The following is a 27,222-nucleotide window of genomic DNA, read 5'->3' as shown; positions in this document are numbered from 1 at the left end:
ACAAATAGGATTACGGCATTAGGGATGATTTTGGGCAACTGACCACTTGATTACATTTTCATTGTCTCAGAATTTCCCTAAAATAATGGATGTATTTGTTCTGTATATTTCTGCGATTGCCAACCCATGTCATAGTACCCCAAAGCCCTGAGAATAAATACTCAGGAGAGGGACTAAACGAAATAACAACAGGAGGAAGAGATAAAGAAAGCATTACAGATGAAGATTAATAGAAAAAGACTATAAGGTTACACAATACAGTGATGTTAGTAATAGGATGGATTGGGAAATCCGTTGCGACTCAGCCAACTTGAGTAGTGCTGGAATGGGCCAGTCACCCATGAGTCATAGGTCAATCCTTAAGTTGCACAAATGACAGCAGGAACCCCCAGAAAAACCCACAGCCACAAATATGCAGACTCTAAGATCAATGTCAAGGTTCTGATAAGAAAGTCGTCTTAATGTACAGCACTGATCCCCTGTGGAACATATTGCATAAAGAACATCTACTTAAGGTACTGGTACATTTTAATGAACTTCGAAATGCACAAGGGTTTCAAATCCACAAGCGTAGACACATGTACACACATACTAACTAAGCCAATAAAAACATCAGCATCAGCTATGAACTGTGTACACGGCTAGACAGCTGAGCATGGGCATTCAAACATTCAAATATATACTGTATGCGCATGGAGATACTGCCTCCCACGGTCTTAATTATTCATACAGGAAGTTAAATCAATGAAAAATGCAGATTGTGCTGCACCACATATAGCAGACAAATGTTCCAATCTCTTCCGATTGTTCAGCAAAAATGACAGCAAGGCGGTGAGGTTCGAGCAGCACTGAGCAGAGGCAAAAAAATCAAATATTACGAACTATTATTAAGCAGTGGCTTCACTTAACTCCCAGCTTGCTGTTGCCAAAATGTGACAGCCGATGGACCCTTCCCATTCAACTGTGTTTGTAGCACTATTTTGTTAGTAAAAAAGGCCCAATGATTGTTAAGCCTTACTGCACCAACACCTCACCGATAATAAGTGAGCCTCTGCTGCTCTTTAAACCTTGGCTGAAGAGCAGTGGAATGCAAGTTCAATACTTTAAAAAAGCAAGAGGATGGATGAAATGCCAAATTTACAAGCAGTGTTACAACTTTTGAAGCTGTTATGTTGTCTGTTCAAGTTAAATCAAGCGCTCCACAAGCATTTAAAAACACTTTCAATGTTATTTTTACCCTCAACTGTCAGTCTCCTACACACAGAGAAACTAACGTGAAAAGACAGTTCTGCAAGCATCTTAGCCAGTGAACTATTATAGTTGGAGACTACCTTGACTTTAAACAGTGGGGTGTCTGGGTGGGGGAGCTTGAATATGCAGTAATTCAGCCTCCTACCAGCAGAAACCGCAAGGTTATAGGTACATTAAAAGAAATAAAGATGAAAAACAGCAGCAATGTCTGTAATCTATTTCTCATCTCCTCACTAAGATAAAAAGTCTGAGACACTCAGTAGGAATATTGCAGAGATGTCAGAATAGTGATTAGTGTTCTCTCTGCTCTTATAGTGGCTGTGTTAGCTCTGCTAATCTGCTGCTTTTTTGTACAGCTGCTCCCTCACCGGCAGCAGAGTAACTGCATCCAACAGTTGCACACACAAACCCTATTTGAACGTCCCCAGAATTGTCACACAAGTACCGGTCTCTCAGACGCACACACATGCTCAGTAAAGAGTGCACTGAAAGGCCAGGCAGTACAGCATGCCTCAGTAGTGTGTGCCAGCCTAATCTAGTCAGGCCTTTTATCCCATCTCCTCCCTCAACTTCCACTTAAATCAACACTTCACTGGGAGCTACAAAGCTAGTTTGCACCCTCCACACACACGTGCACGCACTTTACTTCTCCTCCGTCGTTGTTAGTCTCTGTTTATGTCTCACTTTGGCACTCGCGCCTCATCTCTCTGTGTCTCAGACACGAGCAGAAACACACATCTCACACGCACGCTCTTGAGCACACACAGGCTCACACACTCACATGGACAGTCACACACCAAAAAATACTTCCACACAACACACATTCTCACCCAATTTTGAAAAAGGCTGGTAGTCTCTGAGGAGAGCCAGTAGTGTGAATGAATAGATGCTGAATGTGCCTTAACAATCTGTGCCCAGTCAGCTGCGTTGGCCATTGCCCAGGCTGAGAGCTGGTACCCCAGAAAATAATTATCCACTGAACAAAAGCATGACTATTCTGGCTGGCATTATAGAGGTCTCCCTGAACTCCATGTATACCGATTCAGTCAGCAAGTCCTCATACCTAAACAACAAAAAAGGTCCCTCTTCAGTTAAACCACTGAAAAAACGACACGTATGAGCATTTTCCTGAACTCTCACCTCTGCAGTTAAGTTTTGGTTATGTCTAGGTAACTAAAACTACTTGGTCAAGGTTAGGGAAAGATTTTCATACTTAAAAGAAAGTACAGTAAGGGAACGACATGCGCCTCTCTGGTTATCGGGAAAATGTAACCACAGGTCATTTTGAGCATTTGACGACCACTGCTGTTGTTCGTCGAGTGAGGACAGCCTTGAAGTAGTTGTGCAGAACTTCCCAAATATATCTTCACAGAGGTCGAGTCCCAGATGCAGCAGGCTGACAGGAAGAAACATAAACCATATTTTCGTTTATACATTTCAGTGTCTTCATTCATAAATGTCAAGTTTAAGCGTCACAAACACCAGACTGGCCTGCCAGCAGACAACACAACATGGTGATTTGGTGTTATACTATCTTTAGAAAATCACTGGGATATGAGTAGGCATACAGACACAATCTCTCTCTCTCTCTCTCTCTCTCTCAAACACACACACACACATCCTTGTATTTGTGGGGACCCGACATCGATATAATGCATTCCTAGCCCCTTACCCTAACCTTAACCATCACAAATGAATGCCTAACCTCAACCCTAACCTGAACCTAATTCTAACCTGAACCCACAAAGCTGTCGGACGCCACAAGTATAGTTGGCTTGAAGTTTTCGGACCCCACAAATATAGTTTTAAAAAGCCCCCCTACACACACACACGCTTAGTTTCTCTGATAAAAGCATGAGAGCTATGAAAAGTAATTTGACTGGGGCCCAACAAAAAGAGTGTTTTCACAGGATAATCCCTGGCTGGGACTGCAGGGGTTCTGTGTGTGTGTGTGTGTGTGTGTGTGTGTGTGTGTGTGTGTGTGTGTGTGTGTGTGTGTGTGTGTGTGTGTGTGTGTGTGTGTGTGTGTGTGTGTGTGTGTTTGTGTATGCGTACCAGAACCCTGGAGAGTGCGTGTCTATGTTTGTGTGTTTGTACTTGTGCAATTGTGTGTGTGTGTGTGTGTGTGTGTGTGTGTGTGTGTGTGTGATCAAGCTGAGCAGGGAAGGTTTGATACAGGATTTCATTAGCAGGGAATAGGAGATGTTTGGCCTGGTCAACCACCTCTAGCTTGAGGACAAGAGTGCGTCTGTAACCCAGCTAAACTATCTGTAAGGGCAAACACTGTGGCAGTTTTATAGAGTTTAACTTTCTTCCTTTATATATATTCCCCTTAGACTGAGAAACAAAGAGTGCAGAAGTTGAGCTCCAGACTTTGTTCACCCTCGGAGCCATCCTACTGTGCTACTGGATACAAAAAATGCTTCTAGGGTGCTTGCAAGCTTTCTAAAGTGACAAAGATTTAAACGCTATCAGTGGTTAGCAGCCAGTAAGGTGAGACACTGTAGTATTGAGGGGAAGGCACTGAGTGTGCTAGGATTTAATATTTTCCTGAGGTTTGTAAATTATTATGTCTCAAGAATGACCCATTTTTTTCTAGAGGAACAGATATTTCTCTCTAATTTTTTTCTGTTAGTCTTTAATATTATGAGAGTATGAGGTAACATTTTACTAAAATAATATAAATAATAGAATACAGCAATCCCTTTGACAAAAATACACATCATTTAGATGGAAAATGCACAAAGTCAAGCGCTCAAAATATTGATCTTCTGTTTTTCGGCACATCCTCTTACTAGTATGCACATGTGAGACTGGTTGTACTGGAAATATAATCATCTTTTTTAGCGCTGAGCTCAAATAATCACTGTATACACGGGTGCTTAAAGAGATTCCTACACACGAAGCCAGGATTTCATCCAGATTTCATCCAGTTTGTTGGGTAGTATATGGAATTGGACCATTCACGTACTGTGTTCTGCATTTGATGCTTAGGGATCGGAGGTATTTGTTATGCACATTTTATCTTTAGGTTATAGATTTTGCACTTTGTTAACAACTTTAAGGATGTGGCAGCTTTCTTACAGTACATACATCAGCACAAATACATGCATTCTAACAGATACACAAGCAGATAGTGGAGTCCTGCAGTTATTCTGCCCACGGAAGGTGAGAAATTTGGTGAGAAATCCCTGCAAATACTAAGATCTCAACTTTAGTGTGTGCTTTAAGGTTTACCAGAAGTGATAGCAAGTAAATATGTGTAAAATACAAGGATGTAACGATGAGCTCTGTGTTGTATCACCAGGTACAGCCTAAAACTAACCCTAAGAGCTTAAGCTGGATTTATAGTTGCCCTAGGGCTAACAGGAGTCCTGCCGTGACTACCTACAGTGTAGGTTTTGACTTATATTTCAGCGCCACATTTTAACAATTGACAACACCATCACAACACTAGACTGATGTACTAAATACAAATGTAATTAAAGATGTATGTTTAAATTATATTCTCTGCATTAACATTGTTTACATTCTTTTACTTACTTTGTGATGCATGTGAACTGGAAAGGTCCACCTTGTTTCATAATTAAAGATGAGACTGTGATAGAGACAAGTAATTGAGGCGAGCAGAAAGTTTGCAGTGGAGATGGCTTTGCAAGATGTGCGTCACTGAAAAAGAGAAGTCAGCTGAGCCTTTTTTCAAGCATAGTTATTGTCGTCCATAAGTGGAATGGTATTTTTTTTTTCTGTGGAGCTCTGGCTGCCAGTACACTCCCTGACCCTATATAGTCATTTTTACAGTAATTATTAGTGCAACATATCTACTGTAATTGACAGTAAGTGTATTTAGAGAGTCTGACTCTCTTTACTAAAGGTATCACTACCCTTTTACTCTCTCCTCTTTCCATGAATGGCTGGATTCAACAGGTCCAGTTCTTCGGAGAATGTCAAAAGGCCTCCTTTGAAATTTAAGGAAACTTAAGTAGCTGAAGAAACAAGGGTAAAAGACAGAATTACTGGAATGAGTTAAAGATCACAGGTCGATTCAATCTAACTGTGTAAGGGTATTCAGGGATGAAATTTTCCTTTTAACATATCTCACCTGCACTGCCTTCAGACAAGAATAGACAAAGTAACAGATACAAAGAGAAGCGTGAGAGTGAGAAAGGAACAGAGAGAGGAGAGATAGAAGGAAGCAAAAGAAAAGTAGGATAAGGAACAACATATGGACGAAAATCCCCCGGGCAATTCTTTCAATTATCTCTCTGGTCCCTGGTGTAGGGATCACTCAGCCACCAACGCACAAACCCTCGCACCTCACCCCGTCACACAGTCTCACCAGGGAGTTCACACAATGAATGAAAAATGAGAATAAGAAATGTGCTGAACGAATCCCAAAGTCAGTAGTAATAATGACATCATGCATTTATTGCACAGATTGCATGCAAATAATGTTCATGTGTTGTTTTAATGATATAAATATATTTGGTCTGTGAACACAAAGCATTTTCATCATTGTAACAAGTAACAGTCTGAATAAAATACAGAAGTGCTCAACACAAGATTTGCATTTGTTAAACAAGTGAAAGATCAGCTTCATAGATTTTTGCCCTTTTTATCTTGTCTCCAAAATATTTTTGCCCCAGACAACCCTGAATGTAAAAAGTAGTTTAGAAAATGAATGAATAAATGTGCAATGGAATGATGGGCTAATTAAATGCAAAAGTCATTATAGATATGTAATATAATTTAGAAGCCTTTGAAGAAAAATATAACTTTATTCATCAAGGAACAAAACAAGCATCCTAATTATAAGTACTGGATTAATTTGTGTGTAATTTAAAGAGGGAGATACTGATATAATGTCAGTATATGTGACAGCATGTACTGTAGGTGCAGGTGTAATGAACATAGACAATATCTGCTCATTCGTGGTGCACTGGCTGACCCATGTCCAATGCCCACATTCTGTTTAAACAGCTTGACATGAAGATATCATGGGTCAAAAGGTTCAGTGTAAAAAGGCCCCCACACAACACACCCTTAAGCTAGGAAAGGCCTCAAGATTACTGAAACCAACATAGACTAGAGTCCCAGTACATCTCCAAAATGTCTTTGTTCAGCAAAACGCAAAGATTTTGTGTACTTAACAGAGAAATGAAAAAACAGAGAGAAAAAATGTGAAAGGAGCATATTTTGAATGAGTAACTAGATAGGACAAAACTGCTTATTTTACTAATATATGCTTTAATAAAGAAAAGTGCTAAATTTGGGTGAAATGGTAAATGAGGAGATATAGACAACAATAACTGCATATTCCAGTAAACGCTGGTTTTAAAAAAATATTATTTCTCTCACTCACACATTTGATGTTGGGTCCAGTCAAAAAAATAATATAATAACACCTTTTTAAAATAATCATAATGAGAAATGACAGGCAAATTTTGGATCAGAAGAACACAAATGATGAGAATCCTTAAACACCACACACTGTGTAAGTTTACAATCATAACTACAAAAAATTTACATTACGTAAAAATTGTGTGTCCAAACATTTAGTATAAAAGAGGTATTAGACTACTGGGCTACAAGGACTGTGATGCCCTCTCTGAATCAATTAAAACTATCTTGAACCATCTACAATATCTTGAATATCAAGTATATGTACTTAAATTTCAACATTTCTGATGCTGTATTCATCTTTCAACCTTGAACTCTGGAAAGTTGTCTGAACTTTCTCTAGTTAGTGTATATTTGAAGACCACACTCTATATAATGCAGAGATACTGGTATTTGTAAAACATGGACAGAAAGTCCTTCTATCTCCAGAAACAAGATCAGCCTCATGTCCTGGGGCCACACACACACACACACACACACACACACACACACACACACACACACACACACACACACACACACACACACACATACATAGTTAGAATAGCTAACAGCTAGAGGTTGTACCCTCTGCTTCTCTCTTTATATTCCACCAATAAAGTCTTTTTCAGGCACTTAGCACAATGTTCTACAAGCCGCACACTGATGGCCAGAGCTGTAGATCTCAAAGAATTGTGATATCAGTGTGAGCCTTGGACATTTTTTAAGCCCTCAGCATTTCACTTGCTGCTTCTTGAAAGTAAATTTAGCTCTAAACATGATTTCCCAAAACATCTGCGTACTTACTGGAATTATGTTTGCTGCCAGACAATATTAGATCATTGGACATTCTATCAGGAAGTGTTGGGGACTATTGAAGCCCTCAGCAATTTCCGTGGTGTAGCTGTTTGAGGTAGAGGGCTCTGAGAGGAGCTTTTAAGAGGCAGAGAATCCATTAGACAAGGGTCGCTACAAAGTGGCCAACTATTAAAAATGCAGCAGCACCATTATTCCCTGACCCAGCCAACAACTCTGTCTCCTTCACTGCATCACTTTTTATTTCCCTTTGGATCTCAATCTCTTTTTTCTTCTTCTTCTTTGGAATTATTTTCTCTACAGCCATTTGTTTCTCTTTTTGATATATGGCACTGTGCTCTCCTTCACATCCATTTTTCTCCTCTATCCTCCCTTCTCTCTCTCTCCTCTACACATTTTTCTATTACAAAACTGGCAGGGGTGAGCCTCTCTCACCCCTCTGTGCATGCGCTGACCCACTGAAGCTTTTTCACTCCTATTTAACATAGCGAGGCACTGGTCAGTATCCACTACTGTACTGGGACAAGAATAGAACATCCCACGGAGAATAATAAATGGACATATATGGGTGGTTAGGAGAGTCCCTTTTAAGCCGTAAAAACTACCCATGCCCAGCAAACTGAACAGATGGTAGGAGAGAGGGAGAAAGAGAGAGCCCAGAACACAGTGGGAGAGAGGCAGGAAAAGAGAGCGAGGCAGAGCAAAAGCAGGGAGAGTGTTGGGTAGGGCATTAGAAGAAGGCAACATAAGGCCATTCTCTACTCATACACTGGCACATGATGCTATCAAGAGCAGAGCTGAGATCCAAACAGAATAGCTGGGCCTTAAACAAGCACATGATAATATTGCCAGTTGTAAAACTACAACTGATGCAGACAGGCAGATGTGTGAGGAGAAACAGGGCGTAAGCAGAATGCATGCCGGGCTATAAAGCTTATAACCTCTGTTTACTTTGCACACTACACACTCAATATTCGGTTTCTATATGTGTGAGTGGTGTGTGCTGCATAATTTAAGGTCACTGCTTCTGCTAAGGCAAAGTACTTTATGTTTGACAGGAAGAGGAACAGAAGCTTGGAAGGTACCAAGGAAGGAAGAAGGAAGTAATGTGAAAGGGAGGATGGAATAAAAAAGATCAGCGTATAAGATAATCAGTTTTTTGGTGTCCTCTTTGTGTTTACACGTGCATTATCTCTGTGTGTGTCCCTCTCACCCCCCTGCCTTTATGATGTTTACCCATCACAGCAAAGCCAACCACTGACCACATTTATCTACCGCATAACAGAGAGTAATTGAAAGTGAAAAGCTCATTTTTGAAGGGAAGGAATATTCTATTTAGGTGTCCGGGTGTGTCCGCATGTGTCATTACTTGATATCAGCTGAATGCTGTTTCTCATTACCCTAATTAAAGCTCCTTGTGTGCCGCTGAGCATATTAGCACACTGATCTGCAGCAAACTACTGATCAGCTGGTTGATAATGTGACTTTTTTTTTCCCTCAGCCTCTCTCTTATCTTGCTCTTAGTGATTATTATCAAAGATTCACATCATCAGTAAATCATCATCAGAAGCTAAAAAGATTTTTTTTAAAACCTGAATAGCTCTACTACATTCAGTGGCGCTCAACGCATGCATATACAGATGAAAGTTCACACACAGGCATATCTATATATCTGTAGAGCAAATGTTGATCTATAGAGCAAATGTTGAAATGTTTGAGATAAGGATGGACTAGAAGGTCTCACACAAGTTTTACTATTTTAACTAAAGATAAGAAGAGTGTCTGACCTATTTAAGAAAGAGTCCGACAGAAAAAAACAAAAAATGTTTTTCAAATTTAATTTCTGATTTTCAGAAGCTTAACTGTGTGCGAAAGAACAAATTTGGGAATAACAAGACGCATTTGCCTTGTCAAAACCAGTCAGTCATGTATGTCATGAATCTCACTTTTCCAATTCTTAAAAAGGCAACATGTCGGATTTAGTTGTTATTACTGTGAAATTTGCTGTGGTGACACATTTCAACGGAACCACAGGAAAACACTCACAAAGTCACAGCAACAATCCCAAGCTACGATAATTTGTTTTGTACTTTGATTTCGTCCAATTAGGGTTTTTGTATTCCCCTTCAAAATGTAAGAAAAAGGCTTCCAGTAGATTATTAAATCATGCCCTCTAAGCAACAGAATGGTCATCAACAACATGCCAGCTAAAACCAGCTCACAGGGGCAATCAAGAAAATCCTAATCACTGCTAGTACTTAAGAATGATAGATCAGAGCTATGGCTTGTCCCTCCAGCTATACCTTCTGGTTGAATTTTAACAAATCACACAGAGAATGCAACAATGCAGCTGCATTTTGAGCATTAACCCTCCCCCTGATCCCCTCAAACCCTCTTACATCCATGATTAAGGGCCACTAGGCTCACATCAGAGGGTATGTTGTCCCTCCCTTCCCCCCTGTTAATGTACACTAACTGCACCTATACCCCATTATGGGGGCAAAGCAAGAGAAATTCTCTGTTTAATAGTCTCACATTTACGCACACTCTGTCAACCGGCTAAGTATTGTTAGTTTAAGCGAGTCATTTCATAACTGCCTTTGTGTGAAGGTGGTGCGTGTGTGCATAAGTGTGTCTGTTTAAAGACTGTTATTACAAGGAAGTGAAGGCAGCACACATATACACACCAACGACTGATTTACACAGGAGAAAAGCCTCAGCTCTCTGGAATCATGATAATAGGAGGACATTTACATCTCCAATCAGATCAGTGACCAGGAGAGAGAGAGAGAGAGAGCGAGAGAGAGAGAGAAGTGTCAGAAGGAACTAAAAAGAGACCACACAATAAATATAACCGCTAATTATTTGTCTGCTTTTGTCCATTGAACACAAAAAGCCCAAAAACCACCTGCACACCTACATTCACACCCACAAACATTTACACACACCCGCACACAAACACAAACACACACACAAATAGATATTCCTTATATTTGAAGTCAGAGAGCAGCACAGGCAGATCAAACACTAGGCTGTTGTCAAGGTCCATATAGATGTATAACTGGGCTATTCTATGGGGCCTCCAACACACACACACACACACACACACACACACACGCACACACACACACACACACAGAACTGTTCTTCTGGGACCTGGAGGGCTTTAATGATAGCAAGCTGCACTGAGAAGGGGTCAGGCAGGAGAGTCAGTGTTTCGAGGCCACACACACACAGCTACACACTCACATTACCAGGATACTCGCCTGCACTTATACACACATAAAACAGCAGATAAATTCAGTTCACGCACTCACGCATTGATGGACAAAGTTATAGGCTGATGTACATTCACGGACACAAAGCCGACATACAAATGCAGTTTTTAGTCATATATGGATGCATATGCAAACACACACAGACACACACTCACAGCCACAGCCAAAAAGGAACAGTGGAGAAGGTAGGATCCAATTTGAATTGACCTTGACAGCACAGAGGGAGGGAGGGAGGGAGGAAGAGCTTGTGGGAGGGAGGGATGGATGGAGTGTAAGGAATGAAGTGATGGTCTGGGCCAGATGCCTGTTGCAGATACTTGAGAGAAATTAGATGACCTTGAACTGATGGAGATAAATCATAGAACAAAAGACAGCAGAGTGACACGGTGACATCTGTACACATAAAATAATGTGACAGACGTGCATTGCATGTTGAAGTTATTCTAACATATATGTGCATGCGGCATAATATCTTGTGTAATAAACATTAAATTATAAATTGTATTGGATTTGCCCGCATTCACTGACAAGCCTGATAAGAACTGCTGCTTCTTTATTATTACCACAATTAGGAGAATCCTTTTAAGTTCAATAACAATCTCTTATAAATGTAAATGCAGTATGCAGTGTTAATGCAAAATTAATGGTGAAAAGGCCGCCAGAAACACTAGCTGTCAAAGTTTCTTTCAAGCATGGTTTGTCTAAAAAAATTGAATTTATCAAGAAGATCACTTAAGTGTTGCCATTTTAATTCATCATGTTGAGGGAAAAAATAGAATAAACACAAAAACTTTTGTCAAGAGACAATTACCATGTATCTTTAAGGTTTCTTTCGTGAAACGGAAATTTCGAAACAACATTTACTCTTACAGTCTAGGAAACATAAAGGCTTGCTTATCATTGGAGTTATTTATTACAACCAAATCACACATGTGCATTAACAAACAGTCCCCAGCTTCTGTTTGTTTATCTTGAGCACATTCTTAAAAACATCAGACAGCTCCCAGATGTGAGTGTGTGCAGCTCTGAGATCAGCTGGTAATGTCGACATACAGCAAATACAATCTGCACACGTCACCAGCAAATGCATCCTGCAGCTATTTGGAAATATTAACTTTATTTTCTAAACTAAAGCTGAAGAGCTGCAACGGTACATGTAAATGGCTCTTTCCATTTTTGCATAACAAAACACTTTAGTCAGTGCCCACTTGACTAAGCTAAATTATTTTGATTAGAATCAGCTGTATCAAACCAGATAAAATTCCAAACCTTTAGCTATTTTAACCTCAGCGTTCTCCATCTCCACCAGCTCTCGTGCAGTGATGCAGTGATTGTTGTAAACAGCCATTATCCAACTTGTGTCAGTGAGGCATGTGTTATAAAAAGTTTACAAGCAGTGAAAACGTCTTCAATATGGAACCATTTTAAATTGGAAAATGAAAGCAGCCTAACATCCACTTGTAATCTTTTCTTTGTTATCTTTGCAAGGCGGCAGTAACAGTCACTTTCAACATGACAAATTGGATCTCGTAACATTTGTAATTGTGATTGTCCTTTAAATGTTATTATTAGAATATTGTGTCTTTTTGGTCAGTGGTTTTGTAATTACAAGAGACATTTATACTTGTACAGTTTGCTATTGTGCAAATGAAAAACATTTGAGCGCGCGGATGCAGAGCTATTGGTGTTTTTAGGTATATCCTACCTAAACTGCATTAATTTTACTAATTGTAATATATCAGATCGGGACTTTTCTGTATGCTCATTACTAAACAACTCGGATTGGGGTGTAGGGCAAAAAAAGCAAACATAAAAAAAACAACTGGATTGTGACTACGTTACCATCGTGTACTTGGTTTAACAGTATCTTTCGCTCCACATTCGTACTAGATGCTTTGCTATTGCCCTTCAAATGCATCATGCAGTCTGAGTTTGGTTCAAGGTTCAACATATTTTTAACAATGGAGCAATCATTTTCTTACCTTCTCTTCCCACACTCTGTCCACCAAATAGCATGATCTCTCTATTCCCACCGCATCCCACTCCTACACTTTTATCTTTGCTTCTCTCGCCATCTCTCTCGCCAAATGACATGTACCCATTTACTTTAAATTTTGCAGCAAACCTGCCATCTCCTCACACTTACTATCACACACAAAAAAAGTAACAAATGAATCACAGCAGACAAAGAGAACAGCAGAACAGGAGCAACTGATCAGGCCTTAGTAATCCGTCTTCTTCTTCTTGGTGGTAGAAGACTCAGAGAGAGAAATATCTTTTGTCTGTTAGTCTATATGCATCTGTAGGTACATTCTATGTGTGAGTACAAGAATTGGAATAAAATTTAAAAAAAAACAAAGAAAAAAAATGAGCTCAGTTTTCTGTTCTCTTAGTAATCAGAGAAGTATAGCAGGTTTCTTCAATCACATCTACAACATGCTATAATGGTCCGGGGATGGCCATTGAAAGGAGGGGGTAGAGGGTGGGGTAAGGGGGGTTACAGAGCAGCAGAGGGCCAGAGTAGGAGAGAAAACAAGGGCTGATGGCAGGGTGGGCCTCATGCCCTGAACTTGAACTTGGAGCTGGTGGGGTCGAAGAGAGGAGGATGGGACAAGTGCTCAGAGTGGATGGAAAAGGAAAAAGTGACAACAATATCTCCCTGCTCAGAGGGGGATATGGTGCCATTTAGCAAGTTGCCTTGTGAGGTAATTTCAGTGTCTAAACTGTTTCAGCATAGCACCAAATGTGCGTAAATTTTGGTCTTTTCCTGGCTTGGTAAAACACTTGTGCCCATCGGAAAAAGGAATTTAGTCCTGATCTGGTGCTGACAGGAAAAATTTAAGAAATTAAAGAGGGAGCAGATATAGAAGGTATTTAGTTTCTTTGGAAGGAGGGTTGCAAGATGATTTTAAGACACTTACAAGATGAAACATGTTAGAAACCTATTTTACCCCTCTAATGATTAAGAGGGGTAAAATAGGTCAACCTTGCTGACCATCCTACCTTGGTCTGGAGATAGTGGGGGTAGTAGTAGGTGTAGTGGGGGTACATTGGCTGCTGCTCCAAACGTTTTCCCATGTAGCTGGAATCCAATTGAAGGTCCTGGAGGCTGGAGATAGAAGCTCGCAGGTGGGGTACAATCACTCCAAGGGCCTGGCCTGGATCCTTCAAACAACTGTTTCCAAGAGTCGAAGATGCAGAGAGAGAATGCTCTCCTCCTACTGAGGTTTGTGTGATAAACGCACAGAAGAACGGAGGGATAGAAGGACAGATAGTATTTGGGATGTTAGTCTGTCTACTTGTCTGGGAGCTCACAGGGAACCTCACAAAACCATTCTTCCCGTGGGTCTGGAAAAAGAGACGGAGAGAATCTGGAAGCAGCAGAAAACGGGTTTGGGGAGAAGGAGGTGGAGGGTGAGGAAAGAAAGATATGAAAGGAGAGTAGGAGGCAATAGAGGAAACAATAGGGGAAATTTAATAGCAGGACAGAGAGAGGGTAAAAGGAGAGGGAGGTAGAAGAGGATGAGGAGGAGAAGGAAAGAAGGAATGGATGGGATTTGGTTGCCGGTTCCTTGCGCTCTCCGCTCTAAAAATCAGACTCACTCTTCTTCTCTGCTGCCCTGAACATGCCCCTTCAATTTGCTTTCCAGTCTCTCTCTCTCTCTCTTCTCTCTTCCTGTGTATCCGTTTCCCTGTTTCGTTCTTCCTCTCTCTCTCTCTATCGCACCAGACGAGACTCTGATCCCACCGGGAGCTTGGCTGTATCCTGGAAAACACACGCTGTCCTCTGCTCTATCCTCAAAAGACAGTGAAATCTGCGATGAACTCACACATGGATGTGGAGCTAGAAAGAGAAGAGGAGGAGAGGAGGAGGAGGAGGAGGAGGAGGAGGAGGAGGAGAGAGGGTGGTCTGGAGCTGAAGCTGTGACTGCCTTTTTTGTCACTCTCTCTTACCCCCTCCCTCTTTTGTTAAGCACTGGGGATAGATAGGTAGATATCGCTGGAGCCCGGCGTGGAGGATGAGCAAAAAGAAAAAGCCTCAGTAAAAAACTCCTCTCGCTCAGGAAGAGGCAGATAGTCTTATCCAGACGCGCACTCACACAGAGGAAAATCCCTTCTGATCCACAAGGTGCCTCCTCCAACTCTTTTCTCTCTTCTGCTCTTCCCCTCTGCAATCCTTCTCTTTCTTCTCAAGCTCTCTCCCTGACGGCTTGCTTCCCACTGCGCCTGGCAGCCGTCACTGTGTGCGTGTGTGTGTGTGTGTGAGTGTGTGTGTGTGGTGGTGATGTTGGCGGTGGCAGGGGCAGCGGTGGTGGTGGTGGTGTGTGCGTGTGGTATGTGTGTGACTTTGCATGTAACTGAGAGGGGAGTGTGTTTGTGTGGCTGTTGCCGTCTGCTCCACTCTGCGTGCTGAGGCATAGAGGGGCTCGGCTTCAGCGCAGCTACGCTCCTCCCTCTCTCTCTCTCCTCCTGTCTCTGTCTGTGTCTCTCGCCCTCTGTGTTTTCCATGGAACTACAGAACAGTGGGAGTGGTTGGTCCTGCCCTCGTTCAAGCCCTGGGGTGCGTGTGTGTGTGTGTGTGTGTGTGTGTGTGTGTGTGTGTGTGTGTGTGTTGAGCGTGTGTACTAAATACAAACTGAGTGAAAAAGAGAGAGACAGAGATGGGCTGTTCTTGCTGATAGAGAGGCGGAGCTGGAGAGGGAGTATGAAGAACAGGAGCTGGGGTAAAGGGTGAGAAGAGGATACACAAGGAATAGAATTTGGAAACAGAGGCCCCCCTACTGGCACCCAAAGGGGCAGCAAGGGCATGTTTTCCATGATAAAAGTCTGGATTCCTTAAACTGAGAAAGATATAATCAATTTTATCTGAAATATTATTTAACGCCAATCTCTGTTATACAACATCACATAATCAGATTATGTTCCAAACATACACACATATAAGTGCATGCATGAACAAAGATCTGAATGACCTTCCAAAATGTGTGCCTGAATGCCTGACTACACACAGAGATGCTCCATTCATACATGCCCGGTGAAGGGCCCAACGTAGAGTGTGCATGTCGTTCAGTGGTTGGGTGGCACAGTGACCCACTGACACAGTGCTGCCTGTTATGTGATGTAACCAGGTTTAAGTAGTGCTCTTACATAAGCACAGTGTGCCACGCATGAAAAGACTGCTCTGCCCTCGGACTGCAGTTGTGCGTGTGTGAGAAAGAGACAAGGGTTGGCAGACAATGCAAGTTCACGGCAGTGGAGAAAGGGGCATGAGAACAGAATGCAAACACAACCTCCTCTAAGATAAGGGCTTTATTTCTTGTGGGCAATTAAACTACTTTGCAGACTGTGATGCATGAACACATCACTGTCTTTGTGCTATTGTGTGCTCGTCTGAGAGCTTTCTATTTTTTGATTATATGTTTGGATCAGAGGCATACTTAACGACAAAACATCTTTCAGTGCAGGATATATAGGGCTGTTGAGTAGAAGTAAAAAAACAAGCGGCATAAAGTTAGGTCAGTTAGGTCAGGCGCTTATAACACATTGTCTCTCGAAGACATCTCAAAGCTCTCAAAAGTAATTTTGACGTCTGGCAATTCTGCTTGTTTGGCTGCTCACCAACACAAACATCAAACATTTTTGGTCCAGAATAGGTCAAGCCAGACAAGACAGGGAGCAAGGACAGTAATTAAACTGACACCAACCTGCCCGCGACATACTAACCAGTGTAAAGAACACATAAACGGCCTGGGGGAAGAGCATAGATGCTATTGAGGGGTGGGTAAACATTGTGTACAACATTGATGATGACAGTGTTTACAGTTCCCTGAAAAAACACTGTGAAACTACAGTCACCATAGTTTGCCACTGGCTTAATTGGGTTTCCAGTTAATCAGGAGAATTCTCTGACTCCTACCTTGTCTTACCTACCTATAACACAGAACAACAGTGACATCATGCCTGGGGCGAGCCTGGACGCCTCCTCCCGGAGAATCACTTTCATTTTCATTTCCATCTGTATTCTCATGTTAACCATGTCACAAATTGAGTTTATTTCTTCCACGGACTGAACCAAGCATATCGTAGGGGTTGCATACATGACATGCTGTAATTTGTATACAGCTATCATTTATAGTAAATATGTGTAATTGTCTTTTATTGTAAATATTGTTTATCTTTAATAAGGATGTTTGCTGCTTAATATTTTTTTTTTCTTTTTGTGTCCTTAATTGCTGGAATGGTCACATTTTCCCATGAGAACAATTAAAGTTGCTCTAATGAGATATTATGTTCCTCAAATCTACTTTTGATTGCTATATATTACTATACTTTAACCTTGAATTTTGCTTATATAGTGCCAGTGGCTTTTACATAGTTTTTAAAAGCTATCTGAAGACCCTTTTAATAGAATTTTTTATGATCTTAACTTTCAGTAAGAGGAGTGGCAGACATTTTCTGCCACCCAGAGGAGCACAGGCAGGAAGTTAGTCATCAGGTAAATGGCTGCTCAGCCTATATCGGATATGGTGGAGTCAAAACATCACCTCTAAATGTAAGTCAAGACGTGACTCAGCCAACAAGGGCGCACAGTTGTAGCACTTAGGTTGAAGCTATCAACAAACAAGTAGTTAAGTTAAGCACAAATATATCACATCAAATATGCTCTTACGCTAACAGTGAGGCAGGTCATTGCCTCTACACACATGCTCATTGAATGAAAAGCTGCTTCTAATTACAGATCAGCTGCATTAGTCAGTGATTAAATATTAAGTAAAATGTTTTAAAAAAAACTGTAAATTTGAAATGGAATGTGAAAGCACTAACACACAATTTCCTTTACTGTATTATAAATGATACAGAAACCAGCCCAAACTTACCCTGGTGTGCTGGAAGACCCAGTCAACCCATTTCAACCTGGTAACTGTGATACATTTTAGCAACTTTTTGTAAAACAACTGTATGAAATGAAGTTAAATGACTACAAAAGAAAGATCAGTTGACAGAGTTTTGTGCCTACTCAAGAAAATATAGTGTGAACGCTGCTGTCAGGTAGGCCTGGTGGAAAAGTTTCAGTATTTCAATTGAGATCATATCAGTTAGTTTTAAAGGCTATTCTATATTTTAATCATGAAAGCATTTCCTAGAATAAAATGTACTTTTGTGCATTCTGTGTGCTCAGTGAAATAAATAAACCCATTTTTTACCTGTTACATGCAAGCCATGATCCACACTCATGTAGATTGCATCGGAGTTACTGCATGAGCTCATCTTGCAGTAATTCCAGCCTGAACTTCACAGTGAAACACATACGCATGTGCAAGGCCTGCTGCAAGCAAAAACATGCTGTATTGATTATATTGCACTTGCAGTACAGGATTGTTGCTGAATCTTGGCAGTCAGAAGGGTTATAAACACACAGAGCTAAGCAGTTTGATGGAGGATGGTTATACGTTCATTCAACGGGACTACGCATTGAATGCCAATAGACAGAGGGATACAGGGAGTTCAAGTGTGTGTGTGCATGTGTGTGGGTGTCTACCATATATATGTGAGTAGCACACCAGCCAAAGTTTTCATGAAAAATTAAGATTCTGCTGACGGCACAGTTTGGGGAAACAAAGAGAGAGAATTGATTCTTCCAACTGCACAGTACAGTCTTATTATGAGAGGCACAATCTTCACATCTCCCTCTATATTCTGCTGCCACAATAAAGCTTCCTAATTGCTTTGTCTAGTGTCAAAACAGCTATAATGGTGGTGGTAAATACACACGGGTTAATTTCATTAATTTTAATATCAAACAGACTTCTATTACATCTTAAGCACAATCTAATTGCCTACTTGCTTCTAAAGAATGTGTATGTATCTGCTGCATCTGCATTTCTTTGCAAAAAGGAAATTCTTCTTAGCAGAGACACTGTTTTCCATGGTCAGCGATCGACAAATACCAGACAAAAACTGACAGCTGGAGCAAAATTTCAAAGTGTTGTCATTGACACTGTGTGTTCTTACAGCCCCTGGACATCAAAGCAGTTTTGAAATGGAGCAGGAAAGGCCATGCTGTGACTCTCATGTGTTCCTCTCATCGCTGACCACCAGATGTATAACAACACAGTGAGCCAGAAAAAAAGAAGAGCGAAACCCTCACATCTTAACTCAGATACAGCTGGGAAAACAGAAGAGGTCATGATGACGATAGGCCTGTTCTACAGAAGCTGCTCTGGTCAGTTTTCAAGGAAAACACTAGCCAGGATATCATCACACATACACACGCAAGCACACACACTGTTGTATTTTGCAAACAGCAGAAGTACAGTGGTAAATGGACTATTACATCCAATCGCCACACACAGCATGAGCGACATTGTCTCTTTGTGAGTCTCCTGAGATACAAACACAGACACTGCATTCAGGTTTTAAACACATTAAGCAAATAGAGGCACTATCTCAGGCAGTTTAGCATTGAGTGTGTTAACATCTAAATTATATCCAGGCTAAAATGCTTCAACCTAATTCATACACGGTCAGTATACTGCAGAAAATGGTTTTGGTGAAAGAGAGAGTAAATACAGTATTTTCCTGAATCTGGGCAACTGTAGCTCAGGTAGAAGAGCTGGTTGGCCACTAATTGTAAGGTTGGTTTTTCAATGCCCTCCTGTCCATGTCAAAGCGCTATTGAGCCCCAAATTGCTCCCAGAGTGTATAGCAATGCGAATCTCTGTATATTACATGTCACACACATTTTCGCCGAAGACAGACAATGTCGGACTAATGTTCCTTTGAGACTCTCAAAGGACCAATATGATCTGCAAGGCATGGGTCAGGACAGAGATGTCAAAGACAGCTGAAGCCCATCGATAGGCTACTTTTCTGGAGCCTTGCTAGCTTCTCTATTTGTATGGTAAGACGTTAATTAGAGAAGGGGCACATAACAAAACTCTCCTGTAGAGCAAATTTGATACCACAGTGCACAAACACACACACACACACACACACACACACACACACACACACACACACACACACACACACACACACACACACACACACACACACACACAGCCTTCCATATAGTCAGTATGCAAGCAGTAGTTTTAAACTGACATGGTAACAGACCAACAGTGTGAAAATATTCATGTAAAAAGTCAATGTTATATTTTGATTGACTGAATAGTAATGGCAGTAACCTACTACCATAAGGCACCCAGCTAACATTATGAGCTTATGCTACATTAGCCTAAACAAGATAATGTTAGCCTTTATGAATGTTGTGTGTGTAGCATTGCTACAGCAGATGCAGGCTGTTGCAATTCACGAAAAATTACATCAATATTTCAGAGTGTGAACATTTTGCCATCATGTTGTTGACACTGTCTGAATACTGGCTTTTGGTTTTCTATAACTTGTCCCCCCGATGATCCCCCTCACTCAACCGACTTTTTGCGCACAGTTCCATGTTGTTGTGTTATTATATTTGGTGTCTATTTTCCTTCTTCTTCTTCTTCTTCTTCTTCTTTTTCTTTTCTTTGTGATTAACCTCAGACAAGAGCACTTGTAGGGCTATTATGCTACCTTCTTCAATCCCGGAAGAATCACATCTCCAGTGCCCGCGACATCTACAGTACCTTTGGTGCTGCAGGAAAACAAGTACCGTGATCGTCTCAGAATTTTGCCTTCGACTTGATAGTATCAGATCTTGTGACATCCATACTTTCACTTACGTTTAGTTTTGACAAAGCAGTACCTTATCACTGTGATTCACATGTGAACAATGTAATCAACACAACTTCTAGTTAATCAGATTTTGAAAACTAATTTCAGTATAAGTTGTTTTCCAATTTCTGTATTGCAGTTCTATTATCACTGAATTTCCCTTGGTGAAAGGCTTACACCAGCTCCGTTCAGAGTGTCTGTCTGGAGAAATATCAGATAATGAGAAGGGCACAGCTCAATGGAACTGACAACAAACCGCATTTTCAATAATCAGTTCATACTGAAATGTATCCATTGTAAAATTGTTAAATATGAACTCATAAAACAACATCATTGAACACAAGATAACATTGTGATTATAGCTTATAAAAGCAAATAGTGGTCAGTACCAGTCACAATGCTAACAGGTGAGCTTGCTAGTGGTGGTGCTAGCTCGGCTTCCCTTCAGTTATGTGCCCTCCCCTTGCAGATTGTAGCTGTTAGATTTTCTTTAACTTTTTGTCAAAAAACAGACAGTTAGACCAACCATACGTGAGTAGTAAAAGCCAGGAGCAACCTCTGGACGAGAGAGAGAGAGAGAGAGAGAGAGAGAGAGAGAGAGAGAGAGAGATTTTAATGCGTCATTCAATGCTAAGGACTGACAAGGAATAAACACAACATTGCCATTTTGTTTTTCTTCTCTATGGAAAGGTATTTAGAGGTAATTTTGCAGCGGCAATAGCCAGTTTGACCTCAAGACAATAGGGAGTAGCAATATTGAAGAATTTGAAGTGGATTGCAGAGAGTTTGTAATGGACACCAAGAATAAGAAGATAGAGGGCAGAGGGAAAACATGTTAATGTCTCAGTCAGTGAGTCAGGAAGGAAGGATGAGGAGACATTAAGTTACACGATGTGAGAAACACATTCTAAACTATCTCTGTAGCCACAAAGCCATATGAAAAATCACTTCAAACCAATAACCCCTTGTACAACACTGTACGCTTCATTACATGAATGAATCAAAAATGGTGACAAATCACCTTAGGCCCTTTGGAAATCCCGTTCCTCCCATCCTCCTTTTCACCCCCGCCCCCCTTCCCCAACAGCAAGCCACATCTCACTTTAACACAAATCATCATTTTATTAAAAAAGAAAAGAGAACAGCGCATCAGTGGATTCATTTGAACAATTATGCAAATCAGACAGGAGATGAAGCTTTTATTAATGTTAGAGAAGTGTTGCATCAGATAGTGCTGAAGTTCATTAAGTTACTCTAGTTGAAGATGAATACAGTCTGATTAGTTTGATGTCACTATAGTGTGTATCACATTATCATCTTGGGCTGCGTCAGCGCAAAACTCTTCATGGATCTTCAGCAAAATAAGGAAAAGGAGTTATATTTCACAGCTCAAACGTGCAACTTGGATTAATAACCAAGATGCTTGTTCGTTTTTGTCATTACTTTGACTTGTATTGTTTTCTGGAAGTTAGGGGTCTGCTTGGTGCCATCACTTTTTCCTGTTTATAGAAAAATTCATGTATATGCGTCAACTGTAAATGTTTCAGTCTCCTCTATTTTTAATCAACCCTTTTTTCAAATCAGGTTTGTTGTTACAAACCTCATGTCATTCTCCCCCTCACTCCCCCTCCCCTTCTTTCTCTCCTCTGTCTCTCTCTGCAGGTACTGGGCCTGGGAGTTGGTGGTCCGTGACTGACTGACTAGGGCCCATGTTTGCTGTGGCTCCGAGGGGTAATTAATTTCAGCAAACGACCGCCACGTCTGTCGGCTTTTATAAACGAGCCTTTACACGCTATGGACAATTTAACCACTCCACTGAGCCTGACTTGACAGAGATGAGTAGAGGGACAGAGAGAGAAAGAGAGAGAGCGAGGAGAGGATGGGGACCATGCTACCAGGTGACTGATGGGAGATTTAATCAATAGAGTAAGCAAATTTACTCTCATGATGCTCACCCAACATCCATATTCATAGTGTTAATTCTTTCAACGCCTACGCTGTTGCACACCACAAAAAATTATAATGCATGAAGGATTTCACCATATCTCATCAGGCCTCATCAAAGGCCACTATCAACACTGGTAATTATGCGTAGCGTCTAAATGATGGACTAAACACCATCGTGGTACTCTAGTCAAATGATTTTACTCTAGATCTAAGCTTAATTTGATATCCAAAATAACTATTAACAAAATAAAAACGATGATGTTTTGGCACATATACCTGAACAACCCAATTTTTTTCTTGTTACTGTCATGGACTGCATTTGGAAGCTGCTCCACATCCAGAAAAACAATGGCTGCATATTGTCCTCCTTTCCTAAACAAAAGAGTAAGTTATGAACTCTTTGTATTATTAAAAATATTTGGATTGGCTGTCAGTAGACTGTGACACTGTGATGTAAAATGTCTGATCACTGTACTTACACTGTTCTTACGTGGCTCCAGACATTCGATTACATCTCCTGAGGCTCTAGAAAAACAGTTCAGTCATTCACCACCCAAATCTTCACCCCTTTGCCCCTGAAAGCATACTCCACCTAGAAAACTGGACTGCATAAACTCTAGGCTATGAGGATATGTAGGAGAGGTTGCTAAAATTCTCCGCTTCCAGCTTCTCAAACATGAACTTTTTCTGGTTTTCTTGGTATTAAATGAGAGTGAATTGCATATCTTTGGGTTTTTTTGGACTGCTGGTTGGACAAAGGAATATATCTGAAATTAGGTGTCTTAAATTAGGTGATAGGCATTTTTTCCTTTATGATGAGAAAATATCAGGAATATAATAGGTAGATTAATCAGTAATGAAAATAATTGTTAGTTGCAGCCACAGTAAGATACAAGCCACAATCAATCCTGGCATGAAACACACAAACTGCATGTATTTTTATGCTGTTGACATGGGTAAAGTTACACCACTGTGGCCCTCTTTTCATCCAAAAAAACATAAAGAAACAATGCTGAAAGTTTCTTCAACATGGTACCTTTATTCCAATCCACTCAGCACCTAAATCACTTTTGAATATACGATCTGCCCTAAAAACGCACTGTCAGTAAAACTAAATAAGCTTAAGTTTTCTCGGCGTATGACTATTATTATAACTCAACAGCATGTAACATTCCCACTTTCTCTCCTCAGAATTTCCAGAGCCCAAGAAGTGCAGAGCCACACCGCAGTCACTCGGCACTCGGTCAGCCGAGTCCTGTGAAAACCGTTCTGTTTGCCTCACTACTGGGTTGCCAGACTATTAGCGCTGCAGCCCAACTCTGCTTTGTTCCCCATGCCAAAGCAAGTTACATGGCTCGCCTCAAAGTCAGTGTTTTCACAGCTAGACATACATTACTGTGTGACATCAAGCCCAGGGGCTTATAGATCTGCTGGATTGTATGACAGGAGCCTCTATGGGTTTTTCAGGAATGTATGACAGCAGTCTGCCTGCCTCAATACTTGGCAGGGATAACTATAGTATACCACAGTGTAGAACAGACTAGTGCAGCCATATGAGAGGCCTGCAGCAGCAAGTGTTTCCATAGCTACAGTGGGCCGAGGGGATTGTTTACTCTCCCTGAATGAGATTAGGAGAATGAGTGATTCTCTATGTACAGTATATGCTGAGCGATCATTTCTGCACTCACGTTGCGTTTGTGAATGTGTGTGTGTTTCTGGATGGAGCAGCTCTTAATAAGACTGTGAGGGTGCTCAAGAGAATAACCCACTGCACTGACTTTTAATAGCACAACCTCACCCCCCATTTACCTTTTCCATACACACTAATACATATGCAGTTGCTGTCACACACATGCCAAGCCTACACACACACACACACACACACACTTTCGAGTGGTATGCTTCGCCAAGTCAGTGTAATCAGGGCAGCGTAATGTGTTTACCTCTCTGAGGTACGAGAGTTTGATTAAGGAGCAGCCATCTGGCAGAGGAGAGGAGAGGAGAGAAGAAGAGGGAGAGGAGAAAAGGAGAACAGTAATTTCTACTTTAATAAACAAAATCAAACCTTTCATTGTGATCATTATGCCCTCACAGACATGTCTGCGCTATAATCAATCAGTGGAATTCCAGCTCGACCTCTTCGACAAACTAAATCAGACATAAAATCGACCATTAACAACTGCAACATCTGCCCCATATCACCACCACACAGACTTAAACCTTTGGTGTCTAAAGGCAACATCTAGCTGGCAAGAGCATATTATCATAGCCAAATGTCATTGTTTGGTAAGTTTTTTCTCCAATCTGCTCTTAATTAACTGGCCAGGCAACCATTTTAGGCCTTAATATCAGCAAATAATGATGGGTATTAACAGCTGACCTTTCCTATGACCCAAATAATGCATAAGGGCAACCAACAACAATGACAATCAGCTGTCATACAGTAATTTACATATTGTTTTGCAGAAATATTATACAAAATGCAAATTTCATCTTTCTTGTTGCTATTGCTGTAAATAATGGCATGTGTTGCATCCCCCCTGTATTAGAACATACTAAATGTACGCAGGAACAAAGCCAAAACAATTCAAATATGGTATTAAATGTAAAAAATTAACGGGTGTCAGTGTAAAAAAAAAAAAAAAAGCAGTATCTTGCAAGACACAACCTTCCCCTCCCCTCCCTATGGTACCTGACACGCCTGTAGCTAAGCTCACCCTCAGCCATTACTTCTACTGTAGCCTTCCTGCTCCATTAAACTCAACAAGCTTAACTCAATGGCCTTCATTCCTCACAGCAACGGCTTCTGCTTCATACCCTGGCGGCTTTTCACTGGAGAAGGGCAGTTTGAGTGGGGGGGACAGCATCTCCCTTGTTAACACAAAGTATGTCATGCATTGCCCTTGTTAACTTTAAAAAAAAAAATCAGTGAGAACAATATTTTACCTTGTCCCTGTTGCTGAATAGTAAGATACTGCTCACTGGGGGCTGGTGCAAGGACCTAACAACTGCAGTAAAAAGCAGCCATTAAGTTATACTGATCTTGTCCTGCTGTGGCATTTAATCACCTTGTTTTAATATGCAACAAGGAAGCGACATAACACTTACAGTCCGGTATCGTGCAGGACTCCATACTGAGTCAGCAATTATTGACTACGGTAGGAAGTGTTTTGGGAAATAATCTGTTTTATGGCAACTCCCTGCAGTCTTACTGTTAAAAGGCATGAGCTTTAAACTGAATAACAGACAAACAGGAAGCCCCCGTCAAAGAGTCTGTAGCAAGAAAAACTTCACCCTGAGACAGTGCAAACTCTGAAAATCACATGCAGACATGGGGGAGATCAGCCATGACTGTGTAGCCAGTCACTCACCCAGGCGTGTCTCTCAATTTCAAAGAATACAAACCTCTCTTTTCTTTAAAAATTGACAATGGTCCTCACTGAACATCAGCTGTGGAGGAAATTGAAAAGTTAATTGACAGATACCATAGCAATCTGTGCAAGATGCCGGAACAGATGCCCAACCAGTGCACACACAGTTTATCCAACAATGAGAAACCCAAGAAACGCTACCGGGATTCCTCCACCGACATCGAGGACTTAAATTCCAGAGGTTAGTGTGCTTCAATCAATTGATGCTAGACTCTGCATTTTAGAATCGCTGAGTGTTGAAATGAAAGAAATGCCAGCACGTTTTGAATTTAAACACAATGAAATCAAGGACTTAAAAAGAGATAATGAGCACTTGAAAATCACACTGGAAACCTTGACCAAGGAAATGGACAATATTGTCAAGAAAATAAAACCATGGAACAAACCATATTGGACATACAAATGGACAGCATGCGTGATAACTTAATTGTCTCTGAGAAAATAAATCTGAAAACCCAGTAAACATGATTAAAGATTTCATGTTAACCGAAATAAAGCTTCCCTCTGATATTGTTGACAAATAACTGGGCAGAGACTTAAAATAACTGGCTATAGCCTCAATGATCAATTCCTTTGCAAAATAAACAAACGTGGCAAGAGGCTCTATCCCATTCTGAAAACAGCATCGAGCATGCGAGCTACCTATACAAACCGGTGTTCTCTCTCTTTTTTCTTTCACTTAAACTTCTCTCATTTACCTAACTTTTAATCTGTTTGATTCTCTGCACTACCTCTTGTCTTATCTTTCCTTTTTCCATGACTCCTACTCATACTCCCTTTCTCCCTCCATTTTCCCCTCCTCTCTTTCTTATGCTCTGTTACATCTTATCCTGACTTATGTCTCTGTAATACCCTTTAGCACTGTGTGTTTCTGTTGTCTATGCTTCATTGTATTTCTGTCTGATTATGTCTCTGTATATAGACAATGTCTCTTTTTTTTGTTATATGTTAACATCACACATTTGGAGTTCATGCTCAAGTGCCTGCTTGACCTTTCATTATTTCTTACTCCTACAGTAAAGTTAATGGATGCACTATGCACTGTAGTATGATGTTTCCAGTGGCATTTCTGCAATTAATGATGGATAATGATGCATATAAAATTAATATGGATGTTTATGGTGATGGTGATTGTGACGGTTATGACAATAATAACATTTCACAAATATTAGTTCCAAACATGGTAATGAACATCCGTCATTAAACCGAATGACTCCCCAACAACTTTATCTACATTATTATGGGAAAACAGCTAATGCAGTATTAAGAGGAAAAATCCTCTCCTGTTTCACCAACATAAAAAAGAAAGGACAAAACTTGAGTAGCGAGTTGATAAGCTTACTCTGCTAGAAACTGAAAATCCATCAGATGACCTTAAGGAATTGATGATATCTCTGCAACTTTCC

General features: G+C 40.8%; 1 protein-coding gene across 2 annotated transcripts in view; it reads right to left on the bottom strand.

Moving 5' to 3' along the window:
- The window catches only part of LOC120784595 (RNA-binding motif, single-stranded-interacting protein 3-like), a 115,821-nt gene extending 101,126 nt beyond the window's left edge, over positions 1–14,695 (bottom strand). The window contains exon 1 of one of the 2 annotated variants that reach the window (XM_040118518.1): positions 13,728–14,695. In XM_040118518.1, the coding sequence (XP_039974452.1) occupies positions 13,728–13,802 (75 nt within the window). In that variant the 5' untranslated portion in view covers positions 13,803–14,695. The remainder of the gene's footprint in view (positions 1–13,727) is intronic. The other variant, XM_040118517.1, reaches the window with a different exon arrangement.
- Between the last annotated feature and the right edge of the window lie 12,527 nt (positions 14,696–27,222).

Source organism: Xiphias gladius, chromosome 22, assembly GCF_016859285.1.
Source record: "Xiphias gladius isolate SHS-SW01 ecotype Sanya breed wild chromosome 22, ASM1685928v1, whole genome shotgun sequence".
In the NCBI taxonomy this organism is placed as follows: Eukaryota; Metazoa; Chordata; class Actinopteri; order Istiophoriformes; family Xiphiidae; genus Xiphias; species Xiphias gladius.
The sequence above is the reverse complement of the archived record's forward strand: the minus strand, read 5'-3'. Positions and strand labels throughout refer to the sequence as shown.